Source organism: Stigmatopora argus, chromosome 10 (genome assembly GCF_051989625.1).
Source record: "Stigmatopora argus isolate UIUO_Sarg chromosome 10, RoL_Sarg_1.0, whole genome shotgun sequence".
In the NCBI taxonomy this organism is placed as follows: domain Eukaryota; kingdom Metazoa; phylum Chordata; class Actinopteri; order Syngnathiformes; family Syngnathidae; genus Stigmatopora; species Stigmatopora argus.
The window spans coordinates 8,408,576-8,432,031 of NC_135396.1; the positions used below are offsets into that span (position 1 = coordinate 8,408,576).

The following is a 23,456-nucleotide window of genomic DNA, read 5'->3' on the forward strand; positions in this document are numbered from 1 at the left end:
CTCTTTTGTTGTGGTCTCCAAGCTACCCCGTACACTTTAAATAAAAAAAAATATAAGAGAATGTTGTGACTTTTATGAAAGGCCACACCCGTGTGGACGAAATCCTGATCTTGGTCTCAGCATCGGGGGACTTCTAGCTTTACTGCTCCCCCGCGGCTACCGCCACAATACCCTGCCGCTGTACTTGGAAGCAAAGCACATTGATGGCTCACATTTCAAATGCCATTTTTAATAACTTTTGTCATCCCAAATGAAAAAATATATTATTTTGAAGCGTTACTACGCAACCAAATGTCCCAGAGCAGTAAATCTTGCACCTCTGGAGGAATATGATGTGTGCACAATGAGGCTATATGACCAAAGGATATTTTGTAAGAGAAGTGTAAACAAAGAAAACCATAAATAGCAACGGTGACCTCGTTGCAAGTGTAGACAAAAGTAATGGACAAATCTATATTTTGTTTTCACGTGGTCCTTCAATATATATTCATATTCTCCACAATAACAAAACACTGGAGAAACTCATTTTTTTTAAATAAAAATATTTAAGCATTGATTCCATTGCCATTGTTATTCACAGCACTTTTTGACAATATGACGGATGTTCACTTAATTTATCAACTGTGTCTCAAATATTTAAAGAGCCTTTTTAATGACATGACAAGTATGGAATAAGAAAATGTCAATGGAAATAGTATGTAAATAATGATATTGGATACAATAGCTCATCAAATCAGTGTCAGTTGAGTCTATCAACTAACTATGTTTCCTGCAGCGTTTTTTTTAATTCCACCAGGTGTCAGTGTTCAGCAACGCACTGTCAACACAGTGTCGAAACGATACGTGATGCCTTATAAACCCACCACTAGTATGTACAGTATGATTGAGCTACTAAGTCTGGTCTAATGCTACAGTTTCGGCTTCTCCCGCGAGAGGGCGCCACAGCGATCCTACCCTTCGGCATCACCCTCCACTGCAGCACCCACTGTCTGCAAAATATACATACGTACAATACATTTGTACTTTTCCGTCATTGCATAACGTCGGTCAAGACGTCACAAATATACAATAATTTCCTTATCAGCGGGTATTTTTTTAACCAAAGAGAGGACGAGAGCGTCTGTGGCCCCGCCCCTTCTAGATCATTCTATGGTCGGCCAGTACTTAAGGAAGCCGGCGCGGACATTTTCTTTCTTTTTCAAGTACTCTTGAATCTGGTTGGTGAGCTTGGCCGCTCCAGTTGCATCGTACCCTACAAACAACAACAACCCCTTCACAAAACAGGTAATTATGAACAATTTCATGTGTTTTTTTTCCTCTGTCTCTTACTAGCTAGTGAGTAGGTGAGATTATTTGTTTTAACCGAGTAGGCGACAATGCGGAAATTGACCACGAGGGATGAGGGGAAAACTCGAAGAATGCGGTTTTTCTAGTTATCAAATGGTTAAGGTCCGCGACAAATGTTTGTCAATGACTAATTGGTTATCGTGTCTGTTCACATTTAGTGACTGGTTAGGAATTGATACGTATTTTGAATCGACGGCAGTTATGTATGCGTTGTCTAAGGACGTGGAGGGGTCGAATCTAGTCTTAAAGGGGTCGAGTCATGTTAACCTTCAGAAATTGGACATGAATTTGATTGGTGAGTGTTGTTACACATTGAGGGAGTTCTAACGATAAAAAATTCTCCATAAAATGTTGGGCCTTGTGTAATTTTGGCGCCCCACCTAGCTAACGATTTCTGGTTGCGCATGCGCACTAAATATCAAGCTGCCTCTTTCGGATTACGTAACGAATACTCTTTGTAATTATGTAACACTTTAAACAGACTCCTATAAATAAAGGCTTCATAGGTAGAATCTACCGTTATAATCTAAAACATGTCAACTTCCTTTTTAAGGCCTGCATATTTGCTAACGTCACGACTGCGTGTTAAAAATTTGCAAATGTCGTTTTCACCACACGGTGGCAGCATTGCACCCTCTTTCCTGCTGACTACTGTTGACTCAACAAAACCTCCACTTTTATAGCCTCCAAGTTGTAACTTGTTTTCAGCATTTTTTAGGGGGGGTCTTTAAAAAAACTAAACACTGGGTGTCCCCATATTACATATCTCATTTTGAGGTACGTTAGTATTGTAATATTTTCTCATTTTGAAACCTGTATGTTTTTATGGGTGATGTGACTTGAAATTCAAATTGACCTACCTCTTTAATAACATCCATTTTTTCCCCTCCCACTCCTCTCCAAAAGACATGGCCAAGGCACCAGCAGTTGGTATTGATCTGGGCACCACCTACTCATGCGTGGGGGTGTTCCAGCATGGCAAAGTAGAGATCATCGCCAACGACCAGGGCAACCGGACCACACCCAGCTATGTTGCTTTTACAGACACAGAAAGGCTGATTGGAGATGCTGCCAAGAACCAAGTTGCCCTTAACCCTACCAACACTGTGTTTGGTAGGTAAACCCCGTTATTGTCCACTTCATGTGTAGTCCATGCTGCGCCCAGTTCAAAATGAGATTTGTTTCCTCTCAGATGCAAAGCGACTCATCGGTCGTCACTTTACTGACGGCGTGGTCCAGTCTGACATGAAACACTGGCCCTTCACCGTTGTTGACGATAACACGCGGCCCAAAGTACAGGTGGAGTACAAGGGTGACACAAAGACATTCTTCCCTGAAGAGATCTCTTCCATGGTTCTCCTTAAAATGAAGGAGATTGCAGAGGCCTACCTTGGAAAGGTAATGTCTGCATCATCAAGTTGTGTGTTTTAGACTCCTGCTGTTGCACAGTTGTTGAATTTGTGCATTTATTTTTCCCCTCTCAGCCAGTAACAAACGCCGTAGTGACCGTGCCAGCCTACTTCAACGATTCTCAGCGTCAGGCCACCAAAGACGCCGGAATCATCTCCGGGCTCAATGTTTTACGTATCATCAACGAACCCACCGCTGCAGCTATTGCTTACGGTCTGGACAAAAAGGTGATGATTTGAATGCATTCATTAGGATTAAGATTACAGCACAATGGATAGCAAAGTCTGATATGCTTGCATTTGTTTGGCGAAAGTACCTTTGTGTATATTCTTTTAAAAATGTCAGCTGGTCTGTTTTTACTCGTTATAACTTTGGCGCTGTGCGTTTCCAATGGCAGGTCGGCTCTGAAAGGAACGTCCTTATTTTCGATCTTGGCGGCGGCACTTTCGATGTGTCCATCTTGGCCATCGAGGATGGTATCTTCGAGGTGAAGTCGACGGCGGGTGACACTCACCTGGGTGGCGAGGACTTTGACAACCGCATGGTCAACCACTTCATCAGCGAGTTCAAGCGCAAGCACAAAAAAGACATCTCTGAAAACAAGCGTGCCGTGCGCCGCCTGCGCACAGCTTGCGAGAGGGCCAAGCGCACGCTGTCGTCCAGCTCGCAGGCCAGCATCGAGATCGACTCGCTCTACGAGGGCGTCGACTTCTACACGTCCATCACCAGAGCCCGCTTCGAGGAACTCAACGGCGACCTCTTCCGCGGCACCCTGGACCCCGTGGAGAAGGCTCTGCGTGACGCCAAGTTGGAGAAGTCAGCCATCCACGAAATTGTCCTGGTTGGAGGTTCTACTCGAATTCCCAAGATCCAGAAGCTGCTCCAGGACTTCTTCAATGGCAAAGAACTCAACAAGAGCATCAATCCTGATGAGGCTGTGGCCTACGGTGCAGGTATCGCAAATTGAATCTATACCTAAGCTACTTTTCTTCCTGCTGTTTCCATCACAGTAAAGGAGCAATCAAGAAATCTATAGGTTTATGTGAAATGTTTTTACAGTTTGTAATCTATTTGGTTGGTGTCTGTTTCAGCTGTGCAGGCGGCCATCCTTTCCGGCGACAAGTCCGAGAACGTTCAGGACCTGCTCCTGCTGGACGTCACCCCCCTGTCATTGGGCATTGAGACTGCCGGTGGCGTCATGACGGCCCTGATCAAGAGGAACACCACCATCCCCACCAAGCAGATGCAGGTGTTCACCACCTACTCTGACAACCAGCCTGGTGTGCTGATTCAGGTATGGGCCCCCTCTCCACCTGCATTCTGAGCTATAAGAGCCCCAAAGAATGGAAGGCTGAATTAATCTCTCCGCAGGTGTTTGAGGGCGAAAGAGCCATGACCAGGGACAACAACATCCTTGGGAAATTCGAGCTGGCCGGAATCCCCCCGGCCCCGCGTGGCGTTCCCCAAATTGAGGTCACCTTCGACATTGACGCCAACGGCATCTTGAACGTGAGCGCAGCTGACAAGAACACTGGCAAGGAGAACAAGATCACCATCACCAACGACAAAGGTATATGCTGCAAAGGTTTTGAAGTGGAATTGTCAGGGTTCCTATGGGGTCTCCTAGATTGAGAACATTTGTCAGACACATTTTGATACACTACAATTTAGAATTTGCCAGAGGGAAAATGTCACTATTTTTGACAATTTTTTCTTTAACCTCAGGTCGTCTGAGCAAGGAGGACATTGACCGGATGGTGCGTGAGGCAGAGGAGTACAAGGCGGAGGACGATGTGCAGAGGGACAGGGTGGCGGCTAAGAATTCTCTGGAGGCGTACGCCTACAACATGAAATCCACCATGGAGGATGACAAGCTGAAGGACAAGATCAGCGAAGATGACAAGAAGATCATTATGGACAAATGCACTGAGGCCATCAATTGGCTTGACAAGAACCAGGTATGCAATAGATGGTCCTAATGTTTTTAGAATTCAGTTGCTGTCAATCGTGGAAATAAATTTATTCCCCCCCCCTCTTAGTCTGCTGAAAAAGAAGAGTTTGACCACCAACAGAAGGAGCTGGAGAAGATCTGTAACCCCATCATGACCAAGCTGTACCAGGGAGCTGGGGGAATGCCAGGTGGCATGCCGGGTGGCATGCCAGGTGGAGGCTTCCCTGGTGCGGGCGGAGCCCCTGGAGCTGGGGCTGGTTCCGGACCTACCATTGAGGAGGTGGATTAAACCAAAGATCCAGAAGATGGTCAAATATTTGCCTTCAAAAGTCAACACTGCTTGTTTGGACGTTACGCTATTCTCGGTGCTTTCACTGGCTACGAGCTCTTTGCACACAAATGTATTTTGTCGTTGCACTTTGAAATCCATTCCTCATCTTTTGACAATAGACCAACCATGTTTAAACAATAAAATAACTGCAACATATCAAAGTTTCCTTTTTTCATTTTTTGTCTATCCACGGGACTACATGAAATTGTTGTTTCATGACACTTAATCAGTGCCAAAATATTCCTCAAAGATTTCCGTAAGGGAAACCTTTAAATTTTATTAGCTTGAATGTTTTTGTAAATCAACATTAGCAGGTCATAGTTTGACATTTACATCTGGGTAGTGCTTCAGTGCCAGCTACATATGCATTTTGTCCAGAAAAATTGCTTTCCAATTCAGAACACAAGGTGTGTAAGGAAATTGTGCTTGGTAGTTGAATGCCAAAAATGTATCTTACAGTGGTGCTCCAAGTCTGACCATGAATTGCCAAAAAAATGCTTATCTGTCATTTTGGTATACAATATAACAATGTTTAGCCAATATTTATTGATATTACAAGGTCAAGGGTGAGAGTCGAGTCCCCAGTTGACTGCGTCTTTTCTTGATAACATTGAAAGCATTCAGATGAACTGTGCTTTATTCATGAATATTCATGAGGCCAGAAGCGGAAGAGGAAATGACGTATGAGGTCAGCGCGAGTTTGAGTTCCGTGGGCATTCGTGCATGCGGTAAGCACACATGTAGAAGATTCCTGTAAACAAGAACTTTTAAAGTTTGCCGTGCTGACGATGAGGACGGCGAACTGTACCTGAGAAGAAGGTGAGCACCACGGCCACCCAGCCCATGATGTAGGACCAAGAGAAGCGCCAGCTCCCGTAACGCTTGCCGTAGTAGTTGACCGTCACGCCGGTATATACCGCCATGGCCAACAGCACGAAGAAACCTGCACGCACGACAGGTAAGAGGCCACATCGCTCACCTTAAATTCTTTTTATATATAACCAGCGCAAAGATGCTATGTGTTTGCCATGTATTGACACAAAAATATTTATATCGTAATAGTAGGAGAAAGCGATTTTCCAGTTCTTAGATTTCCATAGTTTCCGGACTATAAATTGCATTTTTTTAAATAAATTAATACTCAGGTGCGTTTTATCTATTATTTTCTTCTCCAACCACTTACAGCCCCGAGAAAGAAAAACTTAAAATTGAAAATAATAAATAAAAATAATTGGGCCCCTCCTACTTTAATCCAGTCATCAGCGCCCTCTTGTGGGGATGTGTAACTTTTCAGATGTGACAAGTAATGTGTAACTGGCAATATTTGAATTGTGATTCTTTTTCTGAAAAAAAGGTTGTTTGTTTTGACTAAAGCTCTGAAAATGTTTAAAAAAAACAACTTTTAAATAAAACACTATATTAAGGCCATTAGAATAATTGAAAAGGGCAGCTAGGGAGGACGCCATTGTAACAGAGCTCACAGGAGATGAAAAAAAGAATGCCAGCGGCAAAGGTCTTGTCGAAGCCGTCAAAGGAGGAGTAGTGGATGAATGCCATGACGCCGATCACGATGCCAATGAAGCACGCCAGCAGGGACAGGATCATGAACGCCCTCGTGGCGTCCCAATACGCTGACGACCAGAGCGAAGGGGAAATAGGCTTCGATTATCAACGAGTTTGGGGAATCGGAATAAGAAGGACCGTCCGTCAATTCAATTTACCGATGCTGTCGGTGTGCGTCATGCACTTGCCGGGCACACAGTAGCGCCACAGGCCTTGGTGCATGTAGTTGGTCGAGTGGCGGTATTGCATCCAATAGTCGGTTGCCGTGGAGACGATGAGGAGGATGTTGCCCACCCCGGCACAGAACAAACCACCTCCCATGAAGCTGTACATACTGAAATTGGAAGAAGAAACTTTTTTTCACCCCCATCTTTTTATGATCATTTAGGAACTGGTTGAAATTTTCAAACAAAAATTGATCATTTGGAATAGTCAGGGAATAAATTAAAATACGTAAGAAGTTTTATACTATTGGAAGGACAATATATGTATAGTACAAAGACACATTTTATGAGTAGTAAAAAAAATAGATTTAATTTATTCAAAGTTCGGAGAAAAAGTTTTCAGGGACAAAAAAACACAATTTTCCTAAACAATCACAATAGAAAATGTAATATAAATAATATATTTAAATTCAGAAAAAATAATTTGTTGCGGATATAAACAACAATAATATTAGTGTCTTTTGAGTTGGGTAAATTTGAAAGATTTAAGCCATTTCATAGCTTTGTGTAGAGAGGAAAGATAAAACATTTTAAAGCTATTTTTCCCTTTTAATATAAAAAAAACATTTTAATGGAAAAAATCTCTAGAAAATTTATTGTAACATGTAACATTTGTAATATTAAAATAATCCCCTCCCTGATTGTGGCATAATGAAAAAAAATCCAAAGGAAAATATAAAGATGCCTCTGCAAAAGTTTTCTTGAAATTTCGCCACGGGAGAATAAGAATTTTTTTCTTGACTTTCTTACCTGGCTCACTTTGTTTCCTTTCCCAAAAGCCAAACGGAGAGACGGTGCGATTCTTTCGGGCCGAGTGCCGGAAAAGTTTTGTTTGCCGAAAGGAACCGCCAGCCTGCGTTTGGCAAGGCGCGGAACAATGCGATGCGACCAATCACGGAGCGCCGTGCTGTTTTTTTGTCGGAGGGAATCTGCTGAAAACACAAAATGTTCAGAGCGTGCCACACTCGCTTGAGGGAACTGATGACTGAGCGCTTTCTTTTCAAAATGCTGGAAACGACACAAACACCGACTTAATTGTACAATTGCTGTCCACTAAGCTTGTTTACTTTTTGCATTCACCTTGTCATACATTAACATTTTTAGTCTACATTTATATGATTTGGGCTTTAGACTTTGTTACAAAGTGAATGGTTTTGTTCATCCTATTTTGAATTTTCTAACAGCTTTATCATTGTTGCTTAGATTTGTCTCTTTTGAGGAGAACTTTTTCAATTGATTTGACATAAAAACATAATACAGTATTGCCCCTTTTTTCACAGTTTTTTACGATTGTTCGTTTTTCCGGTATACCTCGAAAAACGGGGGACTACTGTGGAAATATTTATCACTATATACATTTTTAAAGCTGACTAGCAACATAAAAAAATTAAACCAATATGTCTGAAAGCAATAACAATGGTTTTAAGATTTTCCAAACCAAAAACATGTTCTTAATGATTAAAATGTAAATTCCCAGGAAGAAAAAAAACAATCATCAGAATTTTCAAACCGCATTTATTAAAAAAAATGAATGGAAGCAGCAGTGGCAATGTACAATGGTGTCACAGTACAATACAGTATACACACACACAACAACATTTACACACATGCTCTCTGTGCTCGCTTTGTATATCACATCATTTTCTCAGTTACATTCAAGAATCTTCTGTACAATGTGAGAGTTGCTCTGACAAAAAAAAAGAATAAATTGCTGTATTTAATTTGCAACCAGATGTAATATAACTAAATGGGAAGCCAGCCATCACAGTTATTTGATTTAAAATATATTAAAAAATACATTTAATTTTGCGGTATTGTAATAATTGTATATATATCTTTAAGCAAAAATATGGAAATTATTGACATTTCTGATATAATGCTAGATATTGCATTTGTTTGTCTTAGATGCATTCACATTTCTTTTAAACGGGACTACATTTTCTGTCTTCCACTATTTAACAAATACTGTAGTTAAAACAAAAAATGATATAAATTAAACTAAATTTCTGAACTTTTAAATCCAATCCAAAAAATATCTGTTAATTCATCCCACAAACGATGGTAATGTATAGTCAGATATTTTATCTACTATTCTGTTATTCCTGGATGAACAAATACAACATAAAATATTTTTAATTAAAGGAATTTCTTTCTTAAAAAATAACCTGTTTATGTTTCAAACCATTAATTAATATTATTTGTGAATTCGTGGGGATTTAATTTTTTTGAATGCTAGTCAAAATATTTTTTATCATAGCAGCAACATTTACTTTTCATCCACTCGTTCATGTAAACATGTGGTGTAATATCCGTTCAGTCCGTTGGTAGGCGCTGTTGTACACTAATACTATACTTTGATTTTTTTAGATGTTGGTGTGTTGAAATAGCAGCTGAAGATTACAATAACAAGTGGAAAGCAAATCACAGTTTTGGCTTCATGACTTTTTGGCCCAACATTAACGCAAACACTAAACACACAATCAAGTACCCTCACACCCAGCGGTCATTCTGTTTCATTCGCGCACAGTTTTATGGTGGCAACACGAGCAAATATGTACATAATATAACGTTTCATCTTTATTGGGTCGACAAAACAGTGTTAGAAGTGCCAAAGGTTCCCATGGGTTGAGTCTGGATATTTTTTACAGGCGGTCCGGAAGTGAAGACCTTAGCTCACAAGATGTAACGGAGAAGTTGCCAGCTCACATGAGGTTCTGCGTAGAAAAAAATGTTGTCAATGGCAGCCACTTATAAATAATTCTGTTCCTTACTCCTTGTTGCTAGGCAGAAATTGACCTGGTCTCTCGTGTGTCCAGTAGAAGCTGGCAATCTGCCACCAAGCGACCTGTAGTTCGACATCTGGTTGGAGGGGCCCAACTGCATTACATTCTCATCTGAGAAGATAATATTTATGCATATACATATATAGGTTAAACCTTAAATAGGATGTGATGGTACATTTTAATAGAGGGATTTAAAAGACAATAACATGAAAAGTGGCTCAGCTGTTGTGTTGCTTGGTTTACAGCCACCTACCTTGTGACGACCATTTTGTGGCGCCTCTCTGGTGGTCATCACTTGCGAGGATTGGAACGTCGACAGGCGGAGGGGCCGGAGGAGGGGGCAGCTCTGTGGGAAAGGTAAGGCATTGTTTCAGAAAAGAAAGACTTTTTACATCCCACCATACAAATTGTAAAATGATAGACTTAATACTGAAAACATTCAGTTTCTGAAAAAATTTACTTCTTTGCATTGATATGCTAGAGTTGACATCTGATAGTTTCCCAAGGATTGTTCATCCTTGCTTACATTTTTCCAGAGGTGTGCCATCAGGGCCTTCAAGGCCTTCTCTGCTGGCTTAAGAAATATCTGAATCATATGTTATATTTTGTCCATCAATACTTATTAAATAATTCCGTAAGTAGTGGAGCGTCTGTATATAGTAAGGCTTTTTTCTTTAAAAAATCGACATAGTATAGTAAGGCTAAGAAAGTCGGAGAATAAATCTGACTTCTGATTCTTCTCTTAGTTATTGCTGTGGTCCAGTGGCAAAAATATTGGTTCAGAACTTGAGGTGGGAATCAGGAGTGAGTTCAATTCCACTCTTTGCAATTCACAAATTGTTTATTGAGGTAATGAAAAGGATAAATATAACTTCCAATCACTTCATTTCAGAAGTCACTGTGGTCCAGTTGCAAAGACAAACGGTCAGAACTTCTGGTGGACTCAAGTTCAAATCAGGAGTGAGTTCAATTCCACTCTTTGCAATTCTCAAATTGTTTATTGAGGTAATGAAAAGGATAGATATAACTTCCAATCACATCATTTCAGAAGTCACTGTGGTCCAGTGGCAAAGACAATGGGTCAGAACTTCAGGTGGACTCAAGTTCAAATCAGGAATGAGTTCAATTCCACTCTTTGCAATTCTCAAATTGTTTATTGAGGTAATGAAAAGGATAGATATAACTTCCAATCACATCATTTCAGAAGTCACTGTGGTCCAGTGGCAAAGACAATGGGTCAGAACTTCAGGTGGACTCAAGTTCAAGTCAGGAGTGAGTTCAATTCCACTCTTTGCAATTCTCAAATTGTTTATTTGGGTAATGAAAAGGATAAGTATAACTTCCAATCAAATCATTTCAGAAGTCACTGTGGTCCAGTGGCAAAGACAATGGGTCAGAACTTCAGGTGGACTCAAGTTCAAATCAGGAGTGAGTTCAATTCCACTCTTTGCAATTTTCAAATTGTTTATTGAGGTAATGAAAAGGATAGATATAACTTCCAATCACATCATTTCAGAAGTCACTGTGGTCCAGTGGTAAAGACAATGGGTCAGAACTTCAGGTGGACTCAAGTTCAAATCAAGAGTGAGTTCAATTCCACTCTTTGCAATTCTCAAATTGTTTATTGGGGTAATGAAAAGGATAAGTATAACTTCCAATCAGATCATTTCAGAAGTCACTGTGGTCCAGTGGCAAAGACAATGGGTCAGAACTTCAGGTGGACTCAAGTTCAAATCAGGAGTGAGTTCAATTCCACTCTTTGCAATTCTCAAATTGTTTATTTGGGTAATGAAAAGGATAAGTATAACTTCCAATCACATCATTTCAGAAGTCACTGTGGTCCAGTGGCAAAGACAATGGGTCAGAACTTCAGGTGGACTCAAGTTCAAATCAAGAGTGAGTTCAATTCCACTCTTTGCAATTCTCAAATTGTTTATTGGGGTAATGAAAAGGATAAGTATAACTTCCAATCAGATCATTTCAGAAGTCACTGTGGTCCAGTGGCAAAGACAATGGGTCAGAACTTCAGGTGGACTCAAGTTCAAATCAGGAGTGAGTTCAATTCCACTCTTTGCAATTCTCAAATTGTTTATTTGGGTAATGAAAAGGATAAGTATAACTTCCAATCACATCATTTCAGAAGTCACTGTGGTCCAGTGGCAAAGACAATGGGTCAGAACTTCAGGTGGACTCAAGTTCAAAACAGGAATGAGTTCAATTCCACTCTTTGCAATTCTCAAATTGTTTATTTAGGTAATGAAAAGGATAAATATAACTTCCAATCATGTATAGGCGGGCCGCCTCGTGGTGCAGTGGGTAAGTCACCTGCCTGCGACGTGGGTGTCGATGGTTCACGTCCCGGTGTCGCCAGTCAACGACTGCGTGGTGTCGGCAGTCGGCCGCAGGCCGACTGTCGAACGCCACCAGGGATCCCCCCTCCCAACTGTCTTCCGGTCAGCCGAAGGCTGACCGGAAAATATAGTTTTGCTGAAAAAAATGACTAAGTCTTTATTTTAATGAAAAAAGGATTACCCATTTACTGAACTACTAGTGTAGTGATCAGTCAAACGAGAGCGGGATTCGAACCCCAGTCTCCCACATGGCAGTCAAATCCACTAACTTGAGGTCTGTCTGACCCATTGTCTTTGCCACTGGACCACAGTGACTTCTGAAATGAGATGATTGGAAGTTATATTTATCATTTTCATCACCTCAATAAACAATTTGAGATTTGCAAAGAGTGGACTTGAACTCACTCCAGATTTGAACTTGTGTCCAACTTCAAATTCAACCCATTGTTCTTGCCACTGGACCACAGTGTCTTCTGAAATGATGTGATTGGAAGTTATATTTATCCTTTTAATTACCTCAATAAACAATTTGAGAATTGCAAAGAGTGGAATCAAACTCACTTCTGATTTGAACTTGAGTCCACCTGAAGTTCTGACCCATTGTCTTTGCCACTGCACCACTGTAAAGTTGGAAGTTGTATTTATCCTTTTCATTACCTCAATAAACAATTTCAGAATTGCAACGAGTGGAATTGAACTCACTCCTGATTCCCACCTCAAGTTCTGACCCAATGATTTTGCCAGTGGACCACAGCAACAACTAGAAGGTGAAGAATCAGAAGTCAGATTTATTCTCCGACTCTCTTAGCCTTACTTGCTGTCATTTTTAAAGAAAAAAAGCCTTACTATACAATATCGTTTTTTAAGAAAAAAAGGCTTCCTCTACTATGTCGTTTTTCAAGAAAAAAAGCCATGCTATACTATGTCGTTTTTTAGGGGAAAAAAAAGCCTTACTATACTATGTCGTTTTTTAAAGGAAAAAAGCCATACTATACTATGTCGTTTTTTAGGGGGGAAAGCCATACTATACTATGTCGTTTTTTAGGGAAAAAGCCTTCCTCGACTATGTCGTTTTTCAAGAAAAAAAGCCATGCTATACTATGTCGTTTTTTAGGGGGGGAAAGCCATACTATACTATGTCGTTTTTTAAGAAAAAAAGCCTTACTATACTATGTCGTTTTTTAAGAAAAAAAGCCATACTATACTATGTCGTTTTTTAAAGGAAAAAAGCCATACTATACTATGTCGTTTTTTAGGGAAAAAGCCTTCCTCTACTATGTCGTTTTTCAAGAAAAAAAGCCATGCTATACTATGTTGTTTTTTTAGGGGGGAAAAGCCATACTATACTATGTCGTTTTTTTAGGAAAAAAAGCCTTACTATACTATGTTGTTTTTTTAAGAAAAAAAGCCTTACTATACATGGTCTTTTTAAAAAAAAAAGCCTTACTATACATGGTCATTTTTTAAGAAAAAAGCCTTACTATACATGGTCTTTTTTGTAAATAAAAAGCCTTACTATACTATGTCGTTTTTAAAGACAAAAAAGCCTTACTATACTGTGTCGTTTTTAAAGAAAATAAGCCTTACTATACTATGTCGTCTTTAAAGAAAAAAGCCTATACTATGTTGTTTTTTAAGAAAAAAGCCTTACTATACTATGTCGTTTTTTACGAAAAAAAGCCTTACAATACTATGTCGTTTTTTTAAAGAAAAAAGCCTTACAATACTATGTCATTTTTTAAGAAAAAAAGCCTTACTATACTATGTCGTCTTTTAAGAAAAACGCTTTACTGTACATGGTCGTTTTTTTTAATAAAAAAGCCTTACTATACATGGTCATTTTTTAATAAAAACCCTTAATATACATGGTCATTGTTAGAATTATTATGGAATATTCTATATGTGTTGTAAGCATTTTTTTAAATAAGTAGTAAGGCTATAAACAGTCATGGGAACATGGACATTTTGGCTGGCGCTCTCCCTCGGGAGCTAAGTTCCCACCCACCTCACTACTATGTGACAGACTGGCTCACTATTATTCTGTTTCAGGTAAAAAGGGACAACTTGGAAGATGTTGGATTCGAACCAACTACTTTTCGCATGGTAGGCCGGTGTGCTCCCTCATGACTCAATTAGATACATTGACCTACATTTCAGTCTAATGGGGCGCCAAAGGACAAAATGGCAGACAGGTCTTCGTTAGACATGTTCCTCTGTTTTAAAACTGTGCCAAAGTATACAAAATGCAGACAAGTGTGCGTCATACCTGCTTGGCTGTGCGACTCCCGTCTGAATGCCGCGTCCTTAGGGGCTTTCTTCTTGGTCTTGCATCTGTGTGACAGAGCCGCCGGGCTAAATTCACCAGGCGTGCCAGGAGATTGTCCTGACAAGAAAGCGCGTTAAGCACCCCGGAGGATAGGGAGATCTTTAAAAATGAATGTGACGTGATCTTTTTGGTTCGCAGGAGGCCCGATTCCCACTAACCTTTGTGGAAGCCGTCGCCCCTCAAGGTTTCCGCCCAACGGCTGCCGCCGTGGTGCGCCTCGGCGGTCTTGGCCAACAGATCCGGGTTGGACTGGGAGAAGTGGGAGTGCTGGCGGACGAGCAGGTCCGCGTGCCGGGGCTTCGGACTTTCGCCAGGGTTCGCCGTGTCGCGCTGAGGGGAGGACGTGGCCGAGTGGGAAGATTGGAGGGTGGCGGGGTGGTCGTCCATCAGGTAGGTTCTGGCGGGCAGTGGGGGGCACCAGTCCTCGTCTTCCTCCCCCAAGCTGGAGAATACAAAGATGCGACATGAGTGGTGAGGGCTGAATATTCATCATGCAAACTGCTTGTGTTAACTCAAGCAGGAACATTGCAATGGCTTTATGTTAATCAACTGGATTTGACATGTTTTCACTGACTGGAATCATACACAATGTTGACTTACTGTAGTTTGTTTTTCTCCAAGTAGACTAACTAATTTACTATCATGGAATTATCTGCTTTACCACGGAAATCAGGCTATGGTCATCATTTATAAAGTTTTTGCCAATTGCAGGCAAGTTCATCCATTAAATCAGAGTGCAATCAGTAATAAATAAACACTTTCTCAGCTCATTTTCTAAACCGCTTTATTCTCACTAGGATCGTGGGGGGTGCTGGAGCCCATCCCAGCTGACACCGTGAATTGGTGGCCAGCCAATCACAGATAAATACTTAATTATTTCAATTACTACTCAGAGAAAAGCTTTTTTTTTTTCTTTACCTGAGTCAAATTCAATACTTGCCAGTGTGAGTTAAAGTCCTGCAATGTCATTTCCTCATGAAAAAGCTTTTTTTAATCATTTGAAAATGTCAACTTTATGTAAAGTAAAACATACACTAGTTGCCAAGTGGCCACTAGTAGTCACTGTAATAAAGGAAAAACACTAACCACAAAAATGCCTGCTTTAATATTGTACCTTTTTTTTTTCATAAAGAACAGACTTTCATTCATATGGTAGTATACCGCCAGCCTTTGTTTTTACATGACCGAGGACTAACTAACTAATGTCAGTGCTTTAATAGTAAAGTACCTGGAGCACTTCAATGACAAACATTTTCAATGCCATGAGGCTCAATTAAATGATAGACATGTCAGCGCAAAATGCGGCCAGCTAATTCATGCTGTCATATTGCGGCTAATGGCATCAGTAAAGACACGGCACGGTCAGAGCGGCCCGGCCCTGCCGTTATGTCTGCGATCCGACCTGTCACATGTGGTTACGGGAAATACACAACACTGGAATCCACAAAGCGGTGCCTGCAGACACCGCCACATGTTCATTTGCTCAAGTCACACTCAAAAGTTGGATTTGTTGCTGCTATTGTGTGCATTTATAAAACAGGCTTTGAGGGCAATTTTGCTATTAAAAGCCTGTTCACCTCATTGTCATTGACAATAACACACAAATCAGATCAGCTCCATAAATGAATTGTTTTTACATTACTATTTACGACAACATTTTCTAACAAAGCAGTTTGAATTGGATTGATTTAATTGAATAAATTACAAACTAATGTCGACGGGCACAGATGCCCAAACCATTTTTTTTCTCTGTAGGGTTGAAGTTTGGGGATTGTGCATATATATGTAATGTATTCCCCTTCAATCTGACTTGCACCAAAATGTAAGAAGTTTCTTTGCTTGGTAAGTTATTGACAACAACAGATGTCCAATCCATTTTGACTGTGAGAGTTAAAATAGGTTGAAAGTATTGCCCTCAGCGGCACTGAAAAATGATCACTCAATGCCAAGCATCCCTGTTCAAATGGATTGGACGTCTATAGCTGTCAATGGCAGTGACTAGATAGAAGTTAAGCCAAAATAATACATTATAAAAACGTATGGACTTTTCAGGTGAGGGGACCTGAAATCGATTAAATTAAGAGTGTCAATCTTTTTTTTCTCTGCTGGCTACATCATTATTTTGGTTTATCACTAATCAGAAACGAGTAAAATAACTGTTTATCTTAGATTTGAAACAGAGGCTTACAATTGAACTTAACAATAGCCAAAAGTTGAATATACTATCTTACCTGCGCCGCTCCTGGCGGTCCATCTCAGAGCCGTGGCCGTCCTTGTTGCCAGGAAGTGGAAGAGACAGAACATCCACCCAGGTGAGCGGAGGCGGCGGCAACACCGACCCAGCGGATCTCGGCTTGACCATCTTATCTATTGAGAGTACATGGAAAATAATGATAACATGCTTCAGTGCTTGGCCTGTCAGAGCATGAAGGACACACTTATCACTGCAACTTTCTTTTTTTTCCTTTTTAAACCATCAAGGACCTCTAAAATGTTCTTTGGGAGATGCGCGTATCAAACTACTTGTGTTATAATAGTGCTTAGTTAGTTGATGTCACAGAAACGGTCATGAACTTATATCTGAACTTTGGAAGGACGTAAAAATGTTAACTTTTCATAATGTTTTGCACTTCATAATTTTCACAGCTATTTTGGCAAGCAAAAATTGAGACCATAAAAGAGGAATTTATTAGAGCTGTAAATCCCCTACATTGTTGATGAAATAATAGACGATATTTATCAATTTTAAAGTCTACCACAATTGAAATAATATGATATTAGGAAGTGAGTTTTAAACCAATCTCGATGCTTCGTGCAATTTTGTTGCCAAAACATTTCATATTTCAATTTTTATTATGATTTATTTGAACAAAGTGGCGTACCAAACAGCACAGGAAAAGCTTAGTAAACGATTAGAGTTTGTTCATGTGTGGCTCAACAGTGTCTGGATGGATTTTGATTACCCGCCTCCAGACGGGAGTGCTCGTGGCGTTATTTTCCGGCTAACCTGCATACAAATGATCCCTCTTTTTCATATATTTCAATCCCATGGTGCTTGTCTAATCAATATATTAATCCAGATAGATTTATCGCTAGTATTTTGACATCATATTGGTAAAGGCTTGCAAGAACGGAGCGCAATGAGTAAAGGCAAAGGAAGGACAGATCATTGTTATGGCCCTAAGCTCTTATCAGAGTGTTCTCTTGGTTGCTATGGCAACTGACATGCGACCAATACATTTTGCAACAATGGAAGTAAGATCGTTGTGGGTAACACGAGATGTTAACCAATAATCAATTTACCGTTGCTCTTCTTGGAGTAGTGCAACTTGGCGTATTCCGAGGTGGAGTGTCCAGACTGCATGGTCCACAGGTCCAGGTCCTGCTCCAGAGCCACCAAGCCATTATTGCTCAGCGTTGGGCTGCTGCTGTACGGGTCGGGCCCCTGCTTGTAGGAGGCGCTGGAGTAAGTGTCGTAGTAGCTCAGCAGGTCGTCCTCAGCCACCGCGTTGACGGTGCTGTAAATGGGACTGTCGGTGGACGCCATGTCATGCTTCTCTGCGCGGTAGTTGGCCATACTGACAGCTGTGTGGAAAAGCGGAACGTTACGAGGTAGAAACAACACCAAAAAAAAAACCACAAGCTCCCACGGTTTCTTGACCGTTGTAAAGTTTCTCCGAGTCCAGTTTGCCGGAGCAGCAATTGATGGAATCCTGGCTGTTGCGGATCAAGTTGGGGGTGGGCCACGAGTCAGCCAGCCAGGGGAAGTTGCCCATGTTGGAGCCTAACATGCCCAGCCTGAACCAAAAAAAGGTAAAGAATTAACTGGGTTATGTTTAGCAGACATTCAAGAATAATATTATAATTTTCGAGTCAAGTTTCAGCAAGAAAATGTGAGGATAATTTGAAAAAAAAATCTAAAAGCAAATTCTTTACCCTCCATTGATGATTTCAGATCCGTCCCCATGAGCAAAGCCAACTAAAGGATGACAACAAAAATGTTACATTCAATTTTGAGCTCTTAGGTGCAAGAGACAATATTAAGATATGCCTTTTATTTAATATTAAAGTAGTACAATCTTGTGAGATGTCGATGAGAAAAACAACCCATAAGGCATATTCTAAATTGAAGTTGTCGCAGGTTACTCAAGTATTGTTTCTTTCTCTTGTGGAGATAAGTATGCTCGTATAAGACGACAATGACATAAAGCTTTGAGCGCCAGCTTTCCCACTGGAATTTTTAAAGAAAATGCATCAATCCAGCTTTTTTTGTCTATTTGGATTTTTCCTTAAGTCACACTAATCTTTTTACTTTGAACGACGCCCTCTGCCCTGAAATGAAAAGTGTTACATATCAGAGGTTCAAGTGGAGTTCACTGGTTAAATTCTCACATTTTGCGCTCAAGTGTTACGGAAACGGAAACACAGTGAGAAAAGATATATAAGCCACATTTTCAGCATTAACACTGCACTAACATTCCATGGATAAAAATGGAATAGTAATGTACTTAAGACATATATTGACTATGTCTTGTCATTTATCAAACTCATGTAAAATGAGGAGAATATTTGAAAAGAACAGAAAATGGTGGGTTGTACAACTTTTTTTCCATGGCCCACCTGCAGGTGTGTACGCAAAGGACGTAGTGTAGTGGCCTAGCTGCTTCCTACGACGATGGCGGCAATAGAACCAGGCGCTGAGGCCCATCAAAGCCAGCCAGGCCGCCATTCCAAGCCCAGCGATGAAGGCGGGCTGCCGCACCACCACGGTGATTTGCTCCGAGATGCTCACATCGCCTCTGCCTGTCCTAACGGGTGTGGAACTGAAGTCATCTGGTCGGGCTGGAAAAATGAGCACAACCATTTAGACAACAAAAAAACAACATAAAGACAAAATCTAAACATATTTACAAATCAATTTTTGTAAAGTACTTAAAAAAAGACTAAACTGATGATAAAAATCATTACAACTGTAAACCGAGAACCTAGAACAGAGCCACCTGTTGCTGTGTCACATGACCAGACTCACATAGAACGAATTGGACGGGTGAGCTGCAAGCGCCGATGCCCAGGCCGGTGACGGCGGCCACGCTGACGGCGTAGCGCACGTCAGGGATCAAGTTGTCTAACATGATAGACGCCACGGCTCTGTCCACCGTTCGGTTGATGTGCTGTTCCGGGTCCGAGCTACTGCTCACACACCACACCTGTACACAACACGTGAGACTTGACATTCTTTCATATTTTTACTCCCATCAAGTAACAAGAGCCCCTTATTCTGCCTTCATTTCAGTCGCCTATTGTGAACTTCCTTGTTATAAACGCCAGAATTATTTCTTTGAAAACTGCAACAACAGAATCTTTTCACAAAGTGCATGGGAATGGTGTCTAGTACAACTAATGAGCACACGACTTGTTTAGATGTTTCTGTCATGAAGGCATGAAAAAGAGACGAAAATGGAGTTTGGTTGCTGTTAAATATGCTGAATTTCCACCCGAGTCAACTCTCCTCTTTTAAAAGCCAGAGGGAGATTTGCCGCAAACACGGCGGGTACGTGGTTTAAGGGGATTAAAAGTGATCCTCGCCTGAGTCTGATCACCATCGCTCTTCTCATTACTGTATCACACGCAGATGGGAAAACTGAATCAAAACAATAATACTCTGTTCTCATTTTGTTGTTGTTTTTTGGGTGCCAGAAATGCGGCCTGAATTGTGAGTCATCAGCATGGCGCTCGTCGCGCACGCTGAGAGAGAGTAGATAATCAGAACGCTGCCTTTTTATCAGCGTGCCGTGGGAAGATGACAGGCACAGTGGAGTTGATAACGCCATGACGACAGCACGTTCTGGCGGCAGATAAAAGGCCGAGAGTAATCACTAATTGCAGAATGCAAGAGTTCTAGCAAGAGAGTGAAGGTGGATAAAAAAAAAAAAGAGTTTGGTCCATTTTCATGTTGCCGCCAAACCCTCGAATGTACGCGATAAAAGCGCGGAAAAGGAATGACTGCACTTTCCCCTTATAGCATCGCCGTGATGAATGCAAGCGGACATGAGTACAAATGTCAACAAGCTGACCAAGTTGGCCAAATTGGTTATGCAATGTGTACCGGACAGCCAAGGATACTGTGACAATAACGAGCTCCGAAGTCAATTGAGTCAATGCCCATGCTAAATTGTAATAACCCATCAGAAAAAAACCTTGGAGTTACAAATTGGTGAGCAAAAGTGCTACTTTTATGTCCAATGCTGTGTTGTTGCTGTTTTTGGTACACATCATGTCATTGGTGCAAATAGGAGAATATAAAATCCATGAACTGAACCCAGTTAAAAAGTGTAAATATATATGTATATTATTGTACTGTGGTCCGCGAAGACAAATAGGATAATTAGTCTTATGAACTAGGAGGGCAGCCACATTCAAGTGCCACTGACAATAATAAATATATCAATCCATTTTATAAATATAGGACTACCTTGCAGCCCCCGTTCAAATGGATTGGACATTTGTTGCGATGAATGGCAGATAATGAGTTAACAGGGAAATAAAATCCACCTCATTTTGTTACAGTTCATGTAAGCTATAAATAGGGAAACGCAGCATATGGAAAAAATATGTGTCTGTTAGTGTAGTATACAGTGAGCCATCAAGCCATTTGAACAGGGATTACTGGCAGTAACGATCACATTGATGGTGATGGACGTTCCATCCATTTTGACTGGAAGCGAGTGGCAGCCTCAGTTCAAATGGATTGGACATCTGTCGCCTTCACCAACAGCCAGTCATTTAACAAGAAGAAAACTCATCCCATTTTCCTCCTCAAAAAATAAATAAACACATTGAGGTTATATGTGCATTATGCAAATTCCCTGACTTAAACCCTACTGAAAAACATAATCTAAATGCTATAAGATACAGTAGTACATGTAGCAAGAGCATATTATTAATCTTTCACTGCTATTGATGATGACAGACGTCCAATTCATTTGGACTGGCAGTGACTGATCGCTGCCGAACCTCTTAGAGCAGGGGTGTCAGACTCGGGTTGGTCCGCGGGCCGCGTTAACGTCAACTCGATTTCATGTGGGCCGGACCATTTTAGATATCATATTTAGATTTTTTATAAATGGATTAAAAGAACTGGACTATAAGCCCTGAATATTCCGTTTTTATAGATCTAAAACAATGTTTATTTGAGCTTTTTTAAATATATTTTTAGATTTTACAAAATGATTTTTGAACTAAAAACTGAAAAAATTGATTAAAAAATTACAATTATTGATTTAAAAGGGGGAAAAATCAGGAAATTTAATATACGTCTATACTCTTCATTTTAATTTGATCCTAAAACAGAAAGTCAGCACTCATGATTTACTTTCCCGGGCCACACAAAATGATGCGGTGGGCCAGATTTCCTGTGTTTTAAAATGAACTTTATGCGTACTTTACAATCTCATTCAGAGTACAAAATACATTTGGAGTGCTTGAATGTCATATTCTTCCAAAACCATCATAATTAATGTTCAATACCAATGATGTCCAAGGCCTGAGCTGTTTTTGTTTTAAATTTTGTTTTTGTTTTACCTCTTCTAAAATATTTTGTATATTTGTCGTATTTATTATTAAGCTGTCTTTTGTGATGTCATATCTAAAAAAATGATTTAAAAATTACAACTATTGATTGTAATTTCACTTTGACACGTGTCTTAGACAAAATGACTTAGTCATCCACCGCCGTTAGTGGCAGGCACTGAGTTTAAATATAAAAAGAGAAATAGATATCACCTTGTACTCTTGAATGATGCCACTGTTAACATTATGAGGCGGCGGCTCCCAGGACACGCTGATACTGGAGCTGTTGGTGAGCTGCACCACCGAAACCGCCTGTGGCGCTGCGCTCAACACTGCAGAGTGATAAGAGACAAAAGTTATTGCTATAATTATTCATTGGGATTTTCATTCTCCGCCATTGCCTTGAGGTTGTTCCCTTAAAGGCCATTTTTTCCCTGCTGCCTGTCGCTCAGCACTCGGGGAGTCTCTTTATACGCCAGATTGGTGCTTAATCAATATAATTGAATGGAGTTATTGCGTGGGTTGCCATTCACCTTCCGCCGGGGTACGCAGCAACACCATGAGGCTGTCGTGTCCCTGCAGCTCGTTGAAGTAAGGCCGTATCTTCACCTCGTATTCGCTGTCGTGAAGCAAATCCGCTAAGATGGCGCTGTGATCCGACGTGGACTCCACATCTCGGACAAGCCAGGAGCTGCCGACGGTGCGGTAGAACACGCGGTAACCCTGAACGTAGCGGGAATGACGGCCCACCTGCAGAAAGTTGGAAATGCGGTGATCCGATTAGACGGTAGAGAAGCCTTAGGGAAGATTAGCGTCTTTTTACACTCTGAACGAACGACTCACGGTCCAAAAGATTTTGGCACTGGTGGGTGACAGAACAGCAGGTTTGGACAGGTAGACTGACACCTCGCCAAGTTCACGCTGCACTTGACGGTGGTCCAGACCTGTTTCTGGAGGACGCCCATCTGGAAGACACACTTGTGTAAGTAACCAAAGGTGAACTTTAATTGACATCAAACATTACTCAAAGGAGAACAGAAATCCGGTGAACCAAAAATCTTACATTACACTAAATTTAAACCTTCTTGTGCAATAACCAAGGCAAAGAGCATAATGTAATCCACCGTGGTTCTCGAGGCAAACTTCCGCTTCTCCATACGTATTGGCGAGTCAGCTCAGTCATGCGTACACTAATGTTTTTCGATTATTTCGTGCTTAATATCGATTGTCATCATACGCCTTTTCTTCGCACTACCCTTCATTGCACCGGCTTGCTTTGGACTCATTGTGTTTCCCTTAATTCTGCACTGACTAACGCAAAAAAACCTGAAAAACACTTTGCCCAGTGCTCGTAGAGATCTTTGCAAGAGGGAGATGCGGTTACTTTGTATCAATTCTCACCCAGGGTCCTGACTGGCTCCGAAATGGGGCTGGGGTCGCTCAAGCCGTAAGAATTGAGCGCTCTGACGATGAAGAGGTAAACGGTATTGGGGAAGAGCCCCGAGACACTGTGCCGCTCCTGCTTCACGTGGTCGGCCACTGTCTGCCAGGTGCTGCCCACCGATTGGCTGTAAACAAAACAAAAAAACAAAATGCGGTGA

General features: G+C 41.0%; 3 protein-coding genes and 1 long non-coding RNA gene across 4 annotated transcripts in view; 2 read left to right on the plus strand and 2 right to left on the minus strand.

The window, feature by feature from the left end:
* The first annotated feature begins 2,231 nt into the window (after positions 1–2,231).
* Positions 2,232–5,200, plus strand: LOC144084005 (heat shock cognate 71 kDa protein-like). Its single transcript, XM_077612240.1, has 8 exons — positions 2,232–2,460; positions 2,540–2,745; positions 2,832–2,984; positions 3,155–3,710; positions 3,849–4,051; positions 4,129–4,327; positions 4,483–4,715; positions 4,797–5,200. Exons 1-8 carry the CDS (start codon positions 2,256–2,258, stop codon positions 4,995–4,997), a joined length of 1,956 nt encoding a protein of 651 aa, XP_077468366.1. The 5' UTR covers positions 2,232–2,255; the 3' UTR covers positions 4,998–5,200.
* Positions 5,201–5,555: 355 nt separating this feature from the next.
* Positions 5,556–7,721, minus strand: LOC144084006 (lens fiber membrane intrinsic protein-like). Its single transcript, XM_077612242.1, has 5 exons — positions 7,577–7,721; positions 6,761–6,936; positions 6,521–6,670; positions 5,848–5,982; positions 5,556–5,790 (listed from the first exon to the last, which is right to left on the minus strand). Exons 2-5 carry the CDS (start codon positions 6,933–6,935, stop codon positions 5,729–5,731), a joined length of 522 nt encoding a protein of 173 aa, XP_077468368.1. The 5' UTR covers position 6,936; positions 7,577–7,721; the 3' UTR covers positions 5,556–5,728.
* Positions 5,723–15,056, plus strand: LOC144084007 (uncharacterized). The gene is made up of 3 exons (XR_013303680.1): positions 5,723–5,997; positions 9,855–9,966; positions 14,425–15,056. It is a non-coding gene; the product is annotated as an uncharacterized LOC144084007 (long non-coding RNA).
* Positions 8,325–23,456, minus strand: part of LOC144084004 (roundabout homolog 2) — a 44,251-nt gene continuing 29,119 nt past the window's right edge. The window contains exons 11-25 of the mRNA XM_077612239.1: positions 23,257–23,423; positions 22,699–22,820; positions 22,389–22,605; positions 22,069–22,187; positions 19,316–19,493; positions 18,907–19,128; positions 18,223–18,265; positions 17,948–18,084; positions 17,590–17,871; positions 16,518–16,653; positions 14,445–14,728; positions 14,227–14,343; positions 9,863–9,955; positions 9,623–9,720; positions 8,325–9,540 (exon numbers count right to left, since the gene is read on the minus strand). Coding sequence (XP_077468365.1) covers positions 9,529–9,540; positions 9,623–9,720; positions 9,863–9,955; positions 14,227–14,343; positions 14,445–14,728; positions 16,518–16,653; positions 17,590–17,871; positions 17,948–18,084; positions 18,223–18,265; positions 18,907–19,128; positions 19,316–19,493; positions 22,069–22,187; positions 22,389–22,605; positions 22,699–22,820; positions 23,257–23,423 — 2,227 coding nt within the window. The 3' untranslated portion in view covers positions 8,325–9,528. The remainder of the gene's footprint in view (positions 9,541–9,622; positions 9,721–9,862; positions 9,956–14,226; positions 14,344–14,444; positions 14,729–16,517; positions 16,654–17,589; positions 17,872–17,947; positions 18,085–18,222; positions 18,266–18,906; positions 19,129–19,315; positions 19,494–22,068; positions 22,188–22,388; positions 22,606–22,698; positions 22,821–23,256; positions 23,424–23,456) is intronic.

What these genes read in the sequence shown, in the direction of transcription:
- LOC144084005 (XM_077612240.1), top strand. Translation starts at nt 2,256, where the DNA reads ATGGCCAAGGCACCAGCAGTTGGTATTGATCTGGGCACCACCTACTCA. An exon ending in CTTACGGTCTGGACAAAAAG is followed by an intron (nt 2,985 to 3,154) that starts GTGATGATTTGA and finishes TTCCAATGGCAG; the next exon opens with GTCGGCTCTGAAAGGAACGT. An exon ending in AGCCTGGTGTGCTGATTCAG is followed by an intron (nt 4,052 to 4,128) that starts GTATGGGCCCCC and finishes ATCTCTCCGCAG; the next exon opens with GTGTTTGAGGGCGAAAGAGC.
- LOC144084006 (XM_077612242.1), bottom strand. Translation starts at nt 6,935, where the DNA reads ATGTACAGCTTCATGGGAGGTGGTTTGTTCTGTGCCGGGGTGGGCAAC. An exon ending in GACGCACACCGACAGCATCG is followed by an intron (nt 6,671 to 6,760) that starts GTAAATTGAATT and finishes TCTGGTCGTCAG; the next exon opens with CGTATTGGGACGCCACGAGG. An exon ending in CATTCTTTTTTTCATCTCCT is followed by an intron (nt 5,983 to 6,520) that starts GTGAGCTCTGTT and finishes TCGTGCGTGCAG; the next exon opens with GTTTCTTCGTGCTGTTGGCC.